At 35.8% G+C, this 19,667-nt stretch overlaps 1 protein-coding gene across 1 annotated transcript; it reads left to right on the top strand.

Annotated features, from left to right (window-relative positions):
- The first annotated feature begins 1,252 nt into the window (after positions 1 to 1,252).
- LOC112055040 (peptidyl-prolyl cis-trans isomerase D) lies at positions 1,253 to 19,381 on the top strand. Its single transcript, XM_024095016.2, has 8 exons — positions 1,253 to 1,531; positions 2,746 to 2,883; positions 3,744 to 3,850; positions 4,660 to 4,842; positions 6,452 to 6,568; positions 8,035 to 8,200; positions 10,829 to 10,932; positions 11,865 to 19,381. Exons 1-8 carry the CDS (start codon positions 1,459 to 1,461, stop codon positions 12,084 to 12,086), a joined length of 1,110 nt encoding a protein of 369 aa, XP_023950784.1. The 5' UTR covers positions 1,253 to 1,458; the 3' UTR covers positions 12,087 to 19,381.
- The last annotated feature ends 286 nt before the right edge of the window (positions 19,382 to 19,667 follow it).

Genomic DNA, 19,667 nt, shown 5'->3' with positions numbered 1-19,667 from the left:
CTACCCAACCCCTACATCTACCCTACCCCAAACCTACTCCTACCCTACCCCTACCTTACCTTAACCCTACCCCCATCCTACCCCTACCCTCCCCGTACCCTATTCCTTTCCTACCCCTATCCCACCCGTACCACTATCTCACGCCTATCCTACCCCTACCCTACCACTTCCCTATCCTACCCGTGCCTCTACCCTACCACTACCTTACCTCTACCCTTACCCTACCACACCCTAAACTCGGCCCTAAACCTACCCTACTCCTACACTACCCCTACGCTTCCCTACCCGTACCCTACCCTACCCTGTAACTTCTCTATCTTACTCCTACCCTTAGCAAAATCGGTCCAGTCCTTCGAGAGTGGTGGTATGACCAAGAGAAATAGAGACTTCTATGCTAATAATATAAAGAGGTAAAATTCGTGTGGTTGTAGGAGGTAATCTCTGGATCTTCTGGACCGATTTGGAAAATTGTTTTACCAATAGAAAGCTACGTTATTTGCGAGTGTCATAGGCTATGTTTGATCCCCATATTCATACGGGAACGGGAACTACGTAAATGAAAGCGCCGGGCGTCATATAGCGGAATTTCTGCGTCTTTTAGAAATTTTGTATTATCTCCGAAACTATTTAAGTAATTAACATACTGTAAAGGGCAAATCTTATCTCCATAATATCCTTGTGATTATTAAATAATTTATTTTAATAAGGATTAAAGTTTAGTTGTATAAATAATGACGTAAACCTAAGTATAAAAAAATAATAATTTTTAAAACACAAAAGGTACTATATCTACTAATATATAGAAGATAGATATATGGTGTCGCGGACTTTTTTGTAGAACTTATAAAAATACATAAAGTATCCATACATTAATTTCAATTTTACTCAATAGTTAAGGCAGCGCATGCGAATAAGTCTGTTTAAAATGATTTTCAGTCCGACCTGTATGACAAAAACTGTGATAACTCGGCTAATATATATGATACCAATATAAAATATAGCCTATAGCACTCCCCGATAATGTAGCATTCTACTGGTGAAAGAATTTTTAAAATCGGACCAGTAGTTCCGAAGATTACCCCATTTAAAAAATGTGACAAACTTACAAACTTACAAACTTTACCTCTTTATAATATTAGTATAGACTACTCCTTAAAAAAACTCTAAAACTATTCCATGCACAAATTGATTGACGTTTTGTATACTCTATAAGTATAGTCTATGTTTTTATATGGTGCTTGCTTGCTGTCACAGATTAATAGAATTAGATGCTGTGGTGTTTGGTTGGGGTAGGTCGGGCGTTGAAATTCTGTTTTTTACTTTGTTTTTGTTTAGTTTATCTCAACATCTTTCGTCCTCGAAAATAAAGATGATATGGTCAATTATGGTGCTGTTAAAATCTAGCTGTGCAATTTATTTCTTTTAAATCGCACGTGTATTATCATACACCCTGTAATAATGATAACGGGCACACAGCAAAAACAAAGAAACCCTTTGGTCTTTCTAGATATATCAATCGATGGCGAAAAAGGTTAGTATAATATTCATTTTAGTAATAAATGTATAGATGTGTACTTTGATAACTCATTCATACCAACACTTCATCGATTTATAATCCTTGGATACGGGAGGACATAACATAGCAAGATTCTTATTAGACTGGTTAATTTTATGTTCAGTTGATGCCGACGAGGTCGCTTAAGTATTTAAATATTTCCAATGTAATCGTTTTCCTTCCATTCCAAACCATATAAATGTCAGCTGTATGTGTAAATTATAGGTCAGTAAATAAGTGTGATCATACCTCAACAACATTGTAAGTGCTATAAATAAATACATTAAACAAGCAAGGACTTGATAAAACTAACTTGAAGGTTGAACAACTGAAATGTACCTATAGCTTATATTTAAATTGGTAATATGGTATTGAATTTTAAAGTATTTAAATTTACCACTATATTGCATTTATTGTGAATACTTTTGATTTATGAATGAAAATATTGATATTGTATGCTTTACAATATCAATATTTTCATCTTGGCTAAGGTAGAATATTATTGTTTGCAATAACTCCATCTAGCAGAAGATCCCAGTGGTTTCACCAATTTAGTTCCCTTTCCTGTGGGAAAACAGGGATAAAATATAACCTATGACACTATATAGATAACCTATGAGACTATATAGATTGAAAGCCACATTATTGTGGGCTTTCTATCGGTAAAAGAATTTTAAAACATCAATAGTTCAAGAAATCAATAGTTTTCGCAGTGCAAGGGGTAAAGAATTAGGTAACCTCGGTTTACGTTATTGGAGTTCTTCCCAACAGTGAAATATCAAATTGGTTTAGTAGTTTTTTTATTCTTTACAAGTTAGCCCTTGATTACAAACTCACGTGATGGTAAGTGGTGATGCAATCTAAGGCGGAAGCAGGCTAACTTTTTAGGAGGAGGATGAAAAGCCACACCCCTTTCGGTTTTTAGTAATTAGTCACGGCTGCAGCCTGCCATCGGCCAGACCTGGATCAATTAAGAAAACCTCAATTGGCCCAGCCAGGGATCAAACCCAGGACCTCAGTTTTGTAAATTCACCACACATACAACTGCATCACAGAGGTGCCAAGTTTCCAAGCAAATTCAAACAAACGAACGAAGAAACCATCAAATCTCTTTATAATATTAGTATAGATATTATTCCACTTTATAATATAAGCATAGAGTGATTGCAATTGAATTTTTTTTTTTTCAGCCGGTCGGATAGTCATAGAGTTAAGGTATGATGTGGTGCCCAAAACTGCAGAAAACTTCCGTGCCTTATGCACTGGCGAGAAGGGGATTGGTGTTCACGGTAAGCCCTTGCACTTTAAGGGCTGCAGATTTCATAGAGGTAAGTCCATCATCAGCCGATGGACGTCCACTGTTAGACATAAGCCTCTTGCATGGACCTCCAAACACTACAGTCTTGAGCTGACAGTATCCAGCAGCTTCCTGCAATCCGTTTAATGTCCTTGGTCCACCTAGGGTCGCCAGTTCGGCACCTTGGGACCCAACGTCCATTGTGTCTTTGAACTATGTAGCCTGCACATTGCCACTTCAGCATCGCGACTCGATGAGCTATGTCAGTGTCACATATATTCAATTAATTTAACTGTATTCCTGTGGTAAAAATATTAATTATCCTGTCATAATATCGCCTTATAAATTGTATTTTAGCTTGAAAATATTGTTACCATAATTCAGGAATTATAACTAATCTTAGAGCCGTGATAGCCCAGTGGATATGACCTCTGCCTCCGATTTCGGAGGGTGTGGGTTCAAATCCGGTCCGGGGCATGCACCTCCAACTTTTCAGTTGTGTGCATTTTAAGAAATTAAATATCACGTGCCCCAAACGGTGAAGAAAAACATTGTGAGGAAACCTGCATACCAGAGAATTTTCTTAATTCTCTGCGTGTGAGAAGTCTGCCAATCCGCATTGGGCCAGCGTGGTGGACTATTGGCCTTACCCCTCTCATTCTGAGAGGAGACTCGAGCTCAGCAGTGAGCCGTATATGGGTTGATAACGAACAACTGTGTGAGAAGGGGGTACATAAAAAGTCCAATGACCACCTTTAAACAGCGAAGCCATTGAGACTTCAAAACCAAATTCCATTGTAATTGTGTTTTACATCCTTTCTTTTTAAATTAAATGAAAGATTATGAATTGAATTTACTTAACAAATTACTTTGAACATAATATGCTTTCAGCGATATCGCAGTTCATGGTACAAGGCGGCGACATAATCAATGGAGATGGCACGGGCAGCGAGAGCATCTATGGCCCGACGTTTGATGATGAAAACTTTAAAATTATTGTGAGATTATTAAACTTATTAATTTCTCTCTAGCATACAGCACAGTAACACCCTTAATTCCATTGCATTATTGGTAAAAAATGTACCCTATTTCATACTGTAATCAATTTCTGTGCCAAATTGTAGCAATCTAGGGTTTACAGGCCTACATTTGAAGATGAAAATTTTAATTACTAATTAAGAGAAGATAAACTAGCGGACGCCCGCGACTTCGTCCGCCCTTAGACCTTTTTAATCCAGCCCTTACAATAGTATCACTAAAAAAAAATCCAAACATTTCCCTTCTCTGCTCTGCTCCTATTGATCTTAGCGTGATGAAAAGTATACTATAACCTGCCCAGGAGTATGAAGAATAATTGCACCAAGTTTTATTAAAATCTGTTGAGTAGTTGTTGTTTCTATAACAAACAGATAGACAAAAAATTTATTGATTGCATTTTTGGCAACAGTATCGATCACTAATCACCCCCTGAAAATTATTTTGGAAATGTATTTCATGCACAGAATTATTATACAGATTTATTATAAGTATTGATTTCTTTATGTTTATCTAGCAATACACCACAGTAACACCCTGATTCCAGTGCATTATTGGTATACAAAAAATACATACTATACTCTATTAAAATGCGAAATTTTAGCAATCACTGGGTCATTCAGGCTGAATCATGAAAAACCAAGCTTGTATCTTGTTTTTGGTGTATTTCCTAGATGATTATCTTGATTTCTTGTTTACCTAAAAGTTGTTTGTTATCATCTTTTTGGGAAAAACCAAAAAGGTGACACATTAATGTAGACCCTCTATCCAGCATGACACGGGCGTAGTGAGCATGGCCAACGCTGGACGGGACACCAACGGCTCGCAGTTCTGCATCACCACGGTGCCGTGCCCGCAGCTGGACGGGACCAACGTGGCGTTCGGTCGTGTGCTAGCTGGACTAGGCATTGCCATGGAGATCCAAAGCCTGGCCGATGACGGACAGATAACTGTGGTATGGTCATTGTTATTATTACGAATTTAACTCTCACGTCGTCGTCGTCGTTATCACCCTCAGACCAATTATAGAAGGACCTGTATCACACTCATAGTCACGAACAAAATTGTCTGTCATTTTCTGAGGAAAATGAGCTTAGGTTTGGTATATATCTTAAACTAAACTAGAAGTTTTTGTCCGTTTTTTACACAATTCAATTACACAAAAAGGTATTTTAACGGAGCTCTTTAACCGACGAACACGATTACAACTATTTAACATCGATTCTATAGAGACAGTTTTTATAATCGCATGAGATCGTTGATCATATATTTTGACAGAAAAGTAACGTCTAGCGAGGCAGGTCCTATACAATAATTGGTCTGAGTTATCAACCCATATTCGGCTCACTGCAGAGCTCGATCCTCCTCTCAGAATGAGAGAGGTAAGGCCAATAGTCCACCACGCTGGCCCAATGCGGATTGGCAGACTTCACACACGCAGATTTACCAGAGAATTAAGATAATTCTCTGGTATGCAGGTTTCCTCACGATGTTTTCCCTTCACCGATTGAGACACGTGATATTTAAATTCTTAAAATGCACACAACTGAAAATTTGGAGTTCCATGCCCCGGGCCGGATTCAAACGCACACCCTCCGGAATCGGAGGCAGAGGTCATATCCACTGGTCTATCACGGTATATTAACTCTCACACCAGGTACAAAATATCGTTGTGTTTCTTATGATTTCATATAATATCTAGCCAGCCGTTTCTTAAACGCATTTAGTGATTGGGATTTATCTCATCCTCAAGGAATTTGTTCCACAATTTAACTATTCTATTACTGTAAATGTTTGAAGGGTTTAAGGAAAGCTTTTTGGCATCTGAGTCTGATATTGTAGCTTCAATGTAGGGTTACATTTAGGAGTGAGTATTTAATATATAAATATAAATATACTTAAACAATACACATCACTATCTAGCCCCAAAGTAAGCATACAGAGTAGCTTGTGTTATGGGTGCTAAGATAGTTGATATTATAATATTAATATACAATTACTACTACATATAAATACTTATATAATGCATAAATACACACAGACACTGGAAAACACCCATGCTCATCACACAAATATTTTCCAGTTGTGGGAATCGAACCCACGGCCGTGGATGCAGAAAGCAGGGTCACTACCCACTGCGCCACGCGGCCGTCGTTTTCTTTTATAATATATAAAATATTTCTTTAAGGTCTTCTTTTTCTTGTCTACTCTCAAGAGTGCAGAGTCCAAAACGTTTCAATCTTTGCTCATAATTATATGAATATATAATTGATGTTCTTTAACTCGCTAGGTAATTAATTAAATTATTGTGACAAACACCAACCTGCTTTTGTATTGTAAAAGGCTTTTTTATATCATAATACTAGCTGACTGACGGTTTCACCCGCGTGGTTCCCGTTTCCGAATACGAATAAGATATAGCCTATAGCCTTCCTCGATAAATGGGCTATCTAACACTGAAAGAATTTTTCAAATCGGACCAGTAGTTTCTGAAATTAGCGCGTTCAAACAAACAAACTCTTCAGCTTTATAATATTAGTATAGATTTGTATGATTTGTTAAAGGAATGTGTAATAGAAGACAGTGGAGAGATCACTGAGGAGAGTTGGGATGTGTGCTGCAGAGATGGCACTGAAGACCATCTGCCTGAGTATCCAGAGGATTTACGACTAAACCTTACTGTGAGTTACTTTTCTGTCAATTAATTTTTTTTTTTTAATATATTACTATTGTGCAATCAGCTGCAACAGCTTTAAGCAAATTGCTTGTGGGTACTACATGGCATGTCAATTAAATTTAAATTATTTAATGTTAGAGCGATGTCACGTGAAGCTCGAAGGGGGAAAGAGCTGTAGTAAGGTATTTCATGTATTTATTTTTTATCAAATGTATTTATCAAACGCTCGATTGCTCAGTGAAAAACAACCTGCAACCTTTTTACTATGTATTTTAATTATGGTCCTTAATTTCAAAATAACATTGGATGAGGTATATGAGTAATTTACACCTGTATTTAAAGATAAGTTGTAGGAACAAAAAAAATGTTATTGTTGAAAAATGCTGTATTCCCTGTGATAGAGAAACATGCTTTTACAGAGGTAGAATACAAACAAACGTCAATTGCTAACTGTTTTCCTGTAGAGAGATATGACCTCTGCCTCCGATACTGGATGGTGTGAGTTTGAATCCGGTCCGCTCCAACTTTTCAGTTGTGTGCATTTTAAATGTGTGTGAAATTTAATATCATGTGTCTTAAACAGTGAAGGAAGAACATCGCGAGGAAACCTGCATACCAGAGAATTTTCTAAAATCTCTGCGTGTGTGAAGTCTGCCAATCCTCATTAGGCCAGTGTGGTATTTTTATTATGGTCCTTAATTTCAAAATAAAATTGGATGAGGTATACGGGTAATTTGCACCTGTATTTAAAGATAAGTTGTAGGAACAAAAAGTGGTATTGGTCTAACCCCTCTCATTATGAGAAGAGACTCAAGCTGTACAGTGAGCCAAATATGGGTTGATAATGATGAACCGTTTTCCTGGACACTTTCATACACTTTAACCTAAAGAACTATAACATTTTTTTTAGCCCTAAGTTAGCCCTTGACTACAATCTCACCTGATGGCAAGTGATGATGCCGTCTAAGATGGTAGCGGGCTAACTTGTCAGGAGGAGGATGAAAATCCACACCCCTTTTCGGTTTCAACACGACATCGTGCTGGCTAAATCGCTTGGCGGTACGTCTTTGTCGGTAGGGTGGTAACTTTGACGGCCTCCGTGGCGCAGTGGTATTCGCGGTGGATTTACAAGACGGAGGTCCTGGGTTCGATCCCCGGCTGGGCAGATTGAGATTTTCTTAATTTGTCAAGGTCTGGCTGGTGGAAGGCTTTGGCCGTGGCTAGTTACCACCCTATCGGCAAAGACGTACCGCCAAGCGATGTAGCGTTCCGGTACGATGCCGTGTAGAAACCGAAAGGGGTGTGGATTTTCATCCTTCTCCTAACAAATTAGCCCGCTTCCATCTTAGACTGCATCATCACTTACCATCAGGTGAGATTGTAGTCAAGGGCTAACTTGTAAAGAATAAAAAAAAAATAAAAAAAAACCATCCACGGCCGAAGCCTCCCACCAAAAAATACATATTTCAGATAGAAGAGCTGATGAGCAGCATTCGGCAAGTGAAGTGCGTCGGCAACGCGCTGTTCGGCGCCGCGCGGTACCGGGCGGCGGCGCGCAAGTACCACAAGAGCCTGCGCTTCCTGCGCCACGCGCGGGACGTGCTCGCCGACGGGACGAAGGGACTACACACAGACTGTGAGTCGTCATCATCATCATTATTCTATATCAGAGGCGTCTTGTTCTAACAACACGATTCCCACCGAGTTACCTTTTAAAAATCCATATACAGTGTGTTGTAGGAAATCCCGTCCGGCCCTTAAGGGTGTACTTAGGTATCGTGTATACATTATTTTTATGCAGTCCTTATTTTAAAAGAAATACATTTTTTTCCCTGCACGAAATTAACATAAAAAATGCAAGATTATAAAAACTTACATGGCAACACAAAAGTTGAGATAGGTTAATTATTAGTAGGCATTACTACAAAATAAAAACGCCGCCATCTATGTTTTGCGCTGCGTTTACACGTTTCTATTCAAAGCGGTATTGAATGGGCAAGTAAACACACAAGTACACACAACAAGGTGATGGGTTTGTCAAGGTGCTTTATCATCTTGTGCTATGTACATGCATGCATGCATGCGTGCTTGTATAACTGGCGTGTTGTGATGTGTGTAAACACGATAAGTTAATTTACTAGATGGACGATGGCAGATGAATTAATGGTTAGTGACCACCAGAAACTATGCCTTTTACTCTGGAACACAGTAGTAGCTCTGTCACAAATAGGTCTACTACTACTAATTTAAGTCTGCATTTTGGGCGAGTAGCGCAGGCAAACTAAACACAGCATTACAGAAATCGCACGTATCGGCGGCGGCGCGGCATTTCAAAGACAGTGGGCGTCGAAAACGATGGTACCTACTATCTACCCTTTACGATATGCGGCACGGCATTGTCAAAAGGCTTTCTATTTTGCCGACTTTTGTGCCACAGGTGTGTAGGTAGGAGGTAATAATCTAGATATACGTACCATAATTGATAGTACAGTGTTGTCACTTTTTAAATTATCCAAGTTTTGGGACAATTTATGTTTAAAATTAGAAACTTTATTATTACGATAAAAATGCTTAATTATTGAATAATATTTTTTTAAATATTTTTTCTGTGTATAATATTATAATGCTTACACGCACATTTCGGATCGGACGGTATTTTTAAAACACACTGTATACTCCTAACATATTGTTGTAAGTTTTTTTATACGCTCGAAATCGGTATATCATATTACCACACTCTTTCTATAATCTATACTTTAAACTTCACGCAAACCGCAAACAAGCCTATAAATTTTAGCTTTTCTTGGTAAGCGTACATTACGGCGAAAGGCCTGTACTTGTATTTTATAGGTACTAATTTATGAACAGAAACAGCAATGGACGCCCAGACAATTCGCGGTTGTAGGGGCAAAGGCAAGCTACTCGACGTCGGGTTTCGTTTTTTATCTCTTTCTAACAAGTATGTGCGCCTGGAGCGAAATTTAATATCCCTGTCTATTTTAAAATTAGATCTTATTATCTAAGTCATAAGGTAAATAGTTTACTGTTTACGAATTACATTTTTTCGTAATGTATACGCATAAATTATATTTCGTAAACAGACGCCTCGCGTATTTGGTTTTAGAAAATAGTAATTTAAATTTACTTTAGTATTTAACCATTTAATTTATCGTGCGTGTCAGGTTGTTAGTTTTGAATTGTGCTACATTTTATGTGAGTAATTGTGTTTGTTTAGTGCTGCTGTGGTTTTGATTGATCTAGAAAGTAAGGTAAACTTTACCTTACTAAAGTAAGGTAAAGTTTAATTCGTACGTGAATAAAAATGTCAAATTTTATTTGTTATTCTGAGATCGAGTTACCTAGTACAAAATTCTGCCCCTCGCTACTGTTATCTTTATGTATAATAAATCTGTAGAGAGCTCAATTCTGTACATGAAATATATTTCCAAAATAACTATCAGGGGGCGATTAGTGGCCGATACTGATGCCAAAAAAGCAATTAGTAAAATTTTCGTCCGTCTGTATGTTCGTTATAGAAACAAAAACCACTCGACGGATTTTAACGAAACTTGGTACAATTATTCTTCATACTCCTGGACAGGTTATAGTATACTTTACATCACACTACGATCAATAGGAAGCAGTGAAGGAAAATGTTGGGAAAACGGGAAAAGTTACTCCATTTTTATAGTGATACTACTGTAAGGGCTGGATTAAAGGGGTCTAAGTGCGAACGAAGTCGCGGGCGTCGCTAGTCATTCATAATAGTATGCCTTTATTTACTGTTTTTTAAGTACATAATATTATTGCAATATATATTGACTAATCTTTCTTCAGCTTTCCGTCATAGGCCTCCCCCAGATATTTCCATAACCCGCTGTCCCTTGCTTACCTCACAATGTTTAATATTGGATAAAGTAATTAATTTAATAACATTAATTCCTTCATCCAAAGGTTGTCTGGCAGATATTGCTATAAGCAATAAGACCGCCTTTGCACATACTTGTTTTCTATTTTCTTTGTTGTTGTTTTTGTTTTATACAATAAAGTATAAATAAATAAAAATAAATGTTTAATTTCTTAAAATCCACATAACTGAAAAGTTACCCCATACCCCAGTCAGAGTTCAAACCTACTCCCTCCGAATCGAAGGCAAAGATCATATCCACTGGGCTATCGCGCTTCTGCAGACTGAGTTTTTCCTCATTCCAAAAAACATGATACTTCGAAGATACTCAAGTAAAAATGATTTTGTATTTGACAGATAATGAAGACATAAGGACATACAAGTTACAATGCAACCTCAACCTGGCAGCTTGCTTTTCTAAAATAGAAGACTACAGATCCTGCATCACAAGCTGTTCTGCGGTATGTTTTTTTTTTAAAGAATCATATTAATTGATAGAATTTAATAAAATAAACAAAAGTTAGTCATGTTTTGTTATGGTTAGTAAAACTATTTTTAAAATTTTAGTGTAACCAACAATAATTGTAAAACAATTTGATATTTTGTACAGCAAATGACATAAGTTAATATGGAATAGTATTTTAAAGCGAAATGAAAAGAAGTGAATTTTTTTATTTTTATTTTTTTATCTTAAGTGACATCTCAAACGTCTAAATGTAATAAGAATCCATGAATTGAACAACAGCAAAATTGTTGTAAAAAATGAATAAATTCATAATTGTGTGCAACCGGTCAAGCTTCGTTTTGACTTATGTGTACTTCTTCCCAATCGCTACCCTGCACTACCCTACCCTACCCCTAAACTTCCCCCACCACACCCCTACTCTTCCACTACCCTACCATACCCTACACTATACGGCTTAAGGTTATTTGATAATTACTATGGTTTTTGCTATTATGGTAGTTCGGTCACAGATGTCACACTATACTAAAGATAAACTCGATGTTTAACAACAAACAAATTAGAAATGAAGGTAGAAAACGCATGTTATTTCATACCTAATTTATTTAAAATTATGTATTGTACATTCAAAGGATATTAACTAATATCTCATTGTTCTAAGCTCATTAATAAAATTTATTTTCATTATTATTAGTTGTGAAATGTACGATTTATACCCTCATTTTTAGTTTGTTTGTTGATAAACAGTGCACATTGAGCTTGGCTTTTGTATAATATATGTGTCTTTGACAGCAATGAAAGCTATTTTTTGACCCCTACCCAACCCCAACACCTACCCTACCCCCACCCTACCACTACCCTCATTAATGGTGATTTCAATTCGACACATTAGTTGGATGAGGAAAAAGGCTCATTGCGACATGTCTACAGGTGTTACGCATAGACTCGGACAACGAAAAGGCCTTGTACCGGCGCGCCCAAGCGAACTTCGCCCTCCAGAACTACGAGGCGGCCATCAGTGACCTTCGGCGCGCCGACGAAGTCTCCCCCAAGAACACAGCAGTGCTGAGACTGCTGGAGGACGTCCGCCACTCCTACAAGAGATACAACGAGGTGCAGAGACAGCGGCTGTCAAAGATTTTTCGTGACTAAAAAGAGGAGAGCCTCAACGCCGGAGATCACCGAGATACGGCTGAAGGTTATGATTTTCAAGGTTTTTTGATAATTACTATGGTTTTTGCTATTTTGAGGGCCTCAACGCCGGAGATCACCGAGATACGGCTGAAGGTTATGATTTTCAAGGTTTTTTGATAATTACTATGGTTTTTGCTATTATGAGGGCCTCAACGCCGGAGATCACCGAGATACGGCTGAAGGTTATGATTTTCAAGGTTTTTTGATAATTACTATGGTTTTTGCTATTTTGAGGGCCTCAACGCCGGAGATCACCGAGATACGGCTGAAGGTTATGATTTTCAAGGTTTTTTGATAATTACTATGGTTTTTGCTATTTTGAGGGCCTCAACGCCGGAGATCACCGAGATACGGCTGAAGGTTATGATTTTCAAGGTTTTTTGATAATTACTATGGTTTTTGCTATTTCGAGGGCCTCAACGCCGGAGATCACCGAGATACGGCTGAAGGTTATGATTTTCAAGGTTTTTTGATAATTACTATGGTTTTTGCTATTTTTAGGGTCACAGATGTCACACAACTAAAGATAAACTCGATCTTTAACAACAAACAAATTAGAAATGAAGGTAGAAAACGCGTGTTATTTCATACCTAATTTATTTTAAATTATGTTTATTCAAAGGATATTAAATAATATCTCATTGTCCTAATCTTATTAATAAAAGGAGATGGTCCAAAATTGTATGGAGCCCAGGATCAGTCATTGTACCCTGGCGAAAATAAAAGAAGATATTTTTTTTAACTATTTTCGATTATACAAAACTACTAATTTTCTTTAATTCTTTCGAAATAATATTCATTATCTCTCAAGAAATGCAACACTAATATGGGTAATAATGGCGGATAGATGACGTTTTCAATGCAGTAATCGATTTGACATTTGCTGTCAATTGTCATGTCATAGTTGCTCTATGGGCGCCATCTTGATAGAACTCAAAAACTTGAGTTTTTATTTTATTTATTTCTTTTTATTTAGTTACTTTTATTCACTTTAATAAATTTTAACCTGAAATAGACCATCTCCTTTATTTTCATTATTATTAGTTGTGTAATGACTAGCGATTTATACCCTCATTATTAGTTTGTTTGTTTATAAACAGTGCACATCGAGCTTGGCTTTAGTATATATGTGTCTTTGACCACAATGAAAGCAATTTTTTGACATTTATTGAAGTAAAATCTCTTTACGCACTCTTGAGAAGTTCGTGAAAAGTGTAATCGGTGAAGTGTTCGTGCTGCCATCTACAGGGACAGTGAAACAGTGTTTGTTATTTCAAACTACCACTAGATGGCGTTCTTAGAGAACTTTGAAACTAACCCTTTTCTGTACTTGCGATGTAGTTATGCCTGAGGCCCATAGATGGCACTTTGTTTTTGATAGAAGTTTTGCTTTAGTTGTGTGCTCAATAGTAGCTACACTCGTTTTTTGGCGACAAGGAACGATATTTTTTGAAATTTGCTTACAGTTTTGAGGGTAGTTCAATTACAGATGTCGCGAACTAGTTGGCTGTATCTTTGGCGACAAGGAAGAATATTTTTTCACAATTACTATTCGTTTTGGTTTTTGTAATTTCAAGGGTAGTTAGTTCGGTTAAAGATGTCGCGGAATATCGAGGGTTGGCGACAAGGTTCAATGATTTGCCATTTCTTTTGATTTTCGCAATTTTGAGTCGTGCGATATATGAACGAAAAAATTCGTGGCGATGGAAAAAAGTTCACATTAAAAACGGATTAGAAATTATTTTTATCGGACTGGATTTGTGATTTTTAAAACTAATTAATTGTACACTGCCATTCATTATAATTGAAATTAAATTGTTATTAGCTATGATTATTATGGTTCCTTATGGTCTACGCACACTATTCAACAATAGTAGACAATCGGGTTATATGTTTTATAGCTTAGCACAACACTCCCGATGTTGCGCGCGGGCCGGGGGGCGTGTAGCGATGAATGAAAAACCCACGACTGATGCACGTCACTTCCCCGCACGCAAGAATTCACACCCGCGAAGTCTTTACCCCCGTCGCCCGCATATCATGGGAGTGTCATCAATGAACTTGCCAGATTATCAGCTGCCTATAAAAAGGACCCATAAGACAGTTTGGTATTTGGCTACCATTAAATATATTGATAAACCTTTTTTTAGATATTTACGGCAACGTTGCCCCTATGTCTCCGAAAGTAGTCACTCTGACGGCCTCAGTGGTATGTGCGGTGGATTAACAAAGCGGAGGTGCTGGGTTCGATCCCCGGCTGAGAAGATTGAAGTTTACTTTTACTTTGATCCAGGTCTGGCTGGTGGGAGGCTTCGGCCGTGTATAGTTACCACCCTAATGGTAAAATGTACCGCCAAGCGATTTAGCGTTCCGGTACGATGTCGTGTACAAACCGAAATAGGTGTGGATTTTCATCCTACTCCTAAAAGTTAGCCCGCTTCCATCTTAAATTGCATCATCACCTACCATCAGGTGAGTCGCAGTCAAGGGCTAACTTGTAAAAGACAATGTTATTTCTACAAAATTGTTCTACTATACTCAGAGGCACAATTATCCGCCCACTTTAGTATGACGCGAGTATATTAGCATACTTTTAATGTACACAATAATAAAAAAATGTGCGTCTCGGGACCGTATGCATGATAAAGGGATGCCAGACAGAGTGGCGCCGTAACGCGTTACGTTACAAAGCGGCTTACCATCCCTTAAGCTATCACTTAAAAATTTAAAAACCCCAATTTTGGGTTCCATTCTATCCGATTTCTATACTATTTTTGAAAAGTGTGTGGAAGCCCATTAGTTCGATATTATTGGTTTAGGTAAATTTTTTCGTATGTTATTTTTGGCGGTGTCCAAAAATCTTTTGTTGTTATAATTAATTATTATATTATCACGTGTACGTGAAAATATATAATGATAATAAACTCATTTTTATGTAAAAATCACTGCTTATATAACACACAAAAAAAATGATTTTATTGATTTGATAGTAGAGACTCGAGATACATAATTACCCTGCAATTTGATTGAGAATTTTGTATTTTCTAAATTGAGTCTTCCCTAAAAAACATGAAATTCATATAACCTACAATATTATAGACAATCCCCAACCGCTAAATTATCATAATATAATAAAAAATAAACTGTGAGTTTTTTAAATTTTATTAATCTGAAAATTCGCGTTTAAGTATTTTAAGATCGTTGATAAAAGACAATAAGTCTAAAACGTGATATTTGGCGTTAGAAATTAAAAAAAAAGTAGGTTATTCATGTATAAGTTGACACAAATTGGTGCTTTGTTTTTTATGTTCACGTTAATTCGAATATAATAATTAAGTTATTGAATTAGTGATATTTACGATTTTATGTAGGCTATCCCCTCTCCATAAGAAGGAAGTACCTACCTCTAGTGGGCCTTTAAAATAGGCCTATATTAATGATGATTATATTTACTCAAACTCAAAATTAATTCATTTCAAATAGGCTTAGTTTACAAGCTCTTTCGAAACGTCAAGTAATAATATTAAAATTAAGACAATGGTGATAATAATTATTCGAAAACCTAAAAATAAAGTTAAAGTCACGAGGGTTGCAAAGGCATCATTTAGTATCTAAATGTCCCAAAAAATATGAAAGTAGATCTTGTCACGGCATTTTTTAATACTAAGAACATAAATTGGATTTTTCTTATGATGAAAATTAGCTTAAAGTTTAAAACCCCATCTCTATATAAATCGAAGTCTGCAATATTTATTCAATAACTTCGTTTGTTGATATGTTGATCTCTTGACCTTGATTCGTATTATTTGACTTAGTGATTTCTATTTTAATTGATATGAATTATTTTTATTTCTCGTTGCTAATGAAGTCTATACTAGATTTGACTGATTGGTTTAGATTATACGGTTTAAAGGTTATGTAGTATTTTGTGATTCTGATAAATCTATCCCACTTCTGATCTTGGACGATTTACAAAGATTGTCCCTTTTAAAGCCTTTTATATAATACATTAAGGGCTTTATCCGCCATTAAGAGCAACTGTATGATTACTGATCTTGGAAAAAAATACGACAATTACCCAAAATATTTAACAAAATAGTGTGTATGATCAAGCGGCTCATAAATAACTAAGCAAAATGCATATATTTGATATATCCGTCGATTTGCCGCCCCCTTTTCGACGTTCTGTGTATGTGATTGTGCCTAATTATTTATATATTAATTGACAAAAAATATGCCAAAATGGAATTTAGGCATTCTTGCATATATTTTTTATTATTTTTTTTAGATCACTCTTTAAGTAACTTATGAATATTATGTAATTGCAATTTTTGATAAGTCTTATTAGGATAATCGAAAATTTAAATTGTAAGCTTTAAATGTAAGTTAAACTATTATTTTGTAGCGGTTATTGTTACTAATTGTTTTAGTATCTTTCGGATAATTAATTAATCTGTGGTGTGGCCATAATTCCCTGTCATCCCTTACTATATAATAAACTAATTAAAAAAAAATATGTTGCTTGCAACCTTTATCAATATGACCATAGTTGCAACACTTTACACAATGAAAAATTATATACTATTCTTGTCACTGGCACTAGCAGCCTACTAGCTGATTATAGTTTTTATATTTCTTAATGGTCTAAGAGCCGGCATAAGGAATATGTACGCTCATCTGTTATTTATTTGAGATAAGAAATAAATGATGGAAAATATTCATGCTTGATTACTATGACAACTAAATAACTGATGAGGATATTTATTTAACATTAATTAACTGTTTATATCTGGCAACCCTGTGGCAGTGTGAAATCAGGCAACCTTTACGTTTTCAATTCGGTTGGGTATATTATTTTAACTAGTGTACGATTTTTATTAATTAAGCAAAGAGGGAAGTAAATAAAATAAATAAAAAAAACTAATCATATAATACTTACCGGGCGCTATTTCACTAGATAATCTATTTGCAATGTGTCAATGTGAATATTTTTCATCACTTATTTCTTATCCCAATTTAATAACAGATGAGGGTATATATTCCTTACGCCGGCTCTCATACTATAAGTATTGTGCAGTATGCTAGAAAATATAGTTATAAATGTACAGTGGAATACGTGATAAGTTATATAATTAGTTGAAATTCTTAAAGGAGTGTACCACCTAAGGCCTGAAAGGCAGCGTTCATTTTTATATATTGAAAACTCGATAGGCTAAGAGATCGGCTTGTGATTATATTATGATCTGTGAAAGTGAAGGTTTTATTACTGAATGTCGCCATTTTTACTATTTGGTTTTTTTTTTAGAATTAAAGTATCGTGTTTTATTCATCTTAATGGAATATAAACACACTTGACTCATGTGATTATTGTTGGGAGTATTTATGCCCATTTACTTTCAAACCCTTACGGAGGCATTAACCATGAGTTTGTTTATGCCACGCGGTGTTTATATTTCATTATTGAGTGTTAAATGTTTCGGGGGCTAATAACACATATTCAGCTATATTTATTTATATTAAAAGTAGAATGATTTATTTTCGTGGTGAACTGATTAATAATTGCAAATATGTAGTTACGAACCTTACTATGCAAAGGAATGATAAATTATGGAATATACAGTGTCCCATAATAAATGGATAAAACGCAAATGGTAAATTTAGGCAAGTAGGCAGATATTGTAAATCATTTTGAAAAGCATATTTTTTTTTTTCTTATATTAAAAATTCAGCACCTCCGATTTAGTTAATAAATAATTAGGTGGTGTTTATACCATTTGCGTTTTATTCATTAATTACGGGACACTCTTTATACGAATAACTTATTGAAATTGTGGTTTAAATTAAAATATCTTTACTAAAAAATAATTTGACAAATATTTAGTTATCTTTGCCATGTTTTATTACAAAACAAGAAATCTGCACTTGGGCCCACTCTTCAGAATAATACAGAAATGAAGTGTTCTAAAAATCTTGTTTTTTTTTATACTAGATTACTCCATTTGAATCTAGACGAAATAATATTGGCCAACAGGGAAAATAAACTGATTTCATTAATTTCGTACTGATCCAGCTTTACAAATGCGTATTTCAATGATTGTCAGCTGTCTTTGAAAATGCGCCCTATTTATGAATGTAAACGTCAATGTCATCAGATTCGTTTGACAGTAAATTAATTCTAGAATCTATGTATTATCTTCACCAAACTGACAGTTTTCCAAGTGTAACTTTAACAAGTAATTTAGCTGATTTAGCCAACGTAGATTTTTCTGAAAATTGGCCTCATGAGATCTCCTTGTATGTTCAAATTTATGGCCAATTTTCAGCTTTGTATCGTTTGAATTTTTTGGGTCCGAGTTTGTATGGAGACTGGGTTTGGGATAATTGACAAATGTGTAACGTTAGCATTATATGTAGAACTTGGATGTGTTGTATGTATCAAACATTTAGGGGTATGCAATTATGGCGAATCGTCCACGTCCGACATGGCCGGTTTAACGAATGTACGAAACGTCGTGATGTGGTTGGAGATGCTAAATGTTACGTCCACTGTTTGAAAACTTGGTGCTGATAAGGTTGACTTATATCTCAAAATTAAAATTACGAGCACAAGTCTTATAATCCTTTTCAACAGGAAATGTTGTGAAAATTACAAAATATTTGTTACTACTTTAACTAGCTTAGCTAGCTTTGGTCAGGGTAGGAAGTTTTTTTTTTTAAAAGTCATACCACCTAGTATAAATCTATACTAACTTTATAAAGAGGTAAAGTTTGTGGTGTTCTCTGGATCTACTGAACCGATTTTGAAAGTTATTTTACCACTAGAAAGTCACGTTATTAGTGAGTGTCATAGGCTATTTTTAATCCCCGTACTTCCGTGAGGAAGCGGGAACTACGCGGGTGAAACCGTGGGTCATCGCGTAGTCTTCTATATTCGCTTAACGCAGGATAACTCTACAAATTAAAATATTTGTTTTCGATGTAGGTATTTTAATTTATTTTGGGATAAAATGGCTAGCTGACTAAACGCAGAATGCTTGACAGTTCTTCTATAATTTAATGACGTCACAAAGGATTGAAATGTCTTATAAAACTCTTATCTATAATCTGTGAGCATGTTGCTTGGAAAAGAATGCACATATAATTTAAAGTATGTATCTCTTGTGAGACTGTGTCGGTTAGGAGGAGAGTGTAATGTTAGTTAAGTGTACTTTTGTATCATATTATAACATTATTAATTATATGGGATTTTTAAAGTATGTATTTTCATTATTCATCCTTCAATCTCCCACTTATTTACTACTAGCTGACGCCGCGCGATTTTACCCGCGTGGTTCCCGTTCCCGTAGGAAAACGGATATATAGCCTATAGCCTTCCTCGATAAATGGGCTATCTAACACTGAAAGAATTTTTCAAATCGGACCAGTAGTAGTTTTATTTTATTTTATTTATTTATTTTTATAGGGTTCCTGAGATTAGCGCGTTCAATCAAACAAACAAACAAATTCTTCTTTATTTATTAGTATAGATCATTTTTGTTG

The sequence above is a fragment of the Bicyclus anynana genome, chromosome 23 (genome assembly GCF_947172395.1).
Source record: "Bicyclus anynana chromosome 23, ilBicAnyn1.1, whole genome shotgun sequence".
NCBI lineage: Eukaryota > Metazoa > Arthropoda > Insecta > Lepidoptera > Nymphalidae > Bicyclus > Bicyclus anynana.
This window is presented reverse-complemented; position numbering and strand designations above follow the sequence as displayed.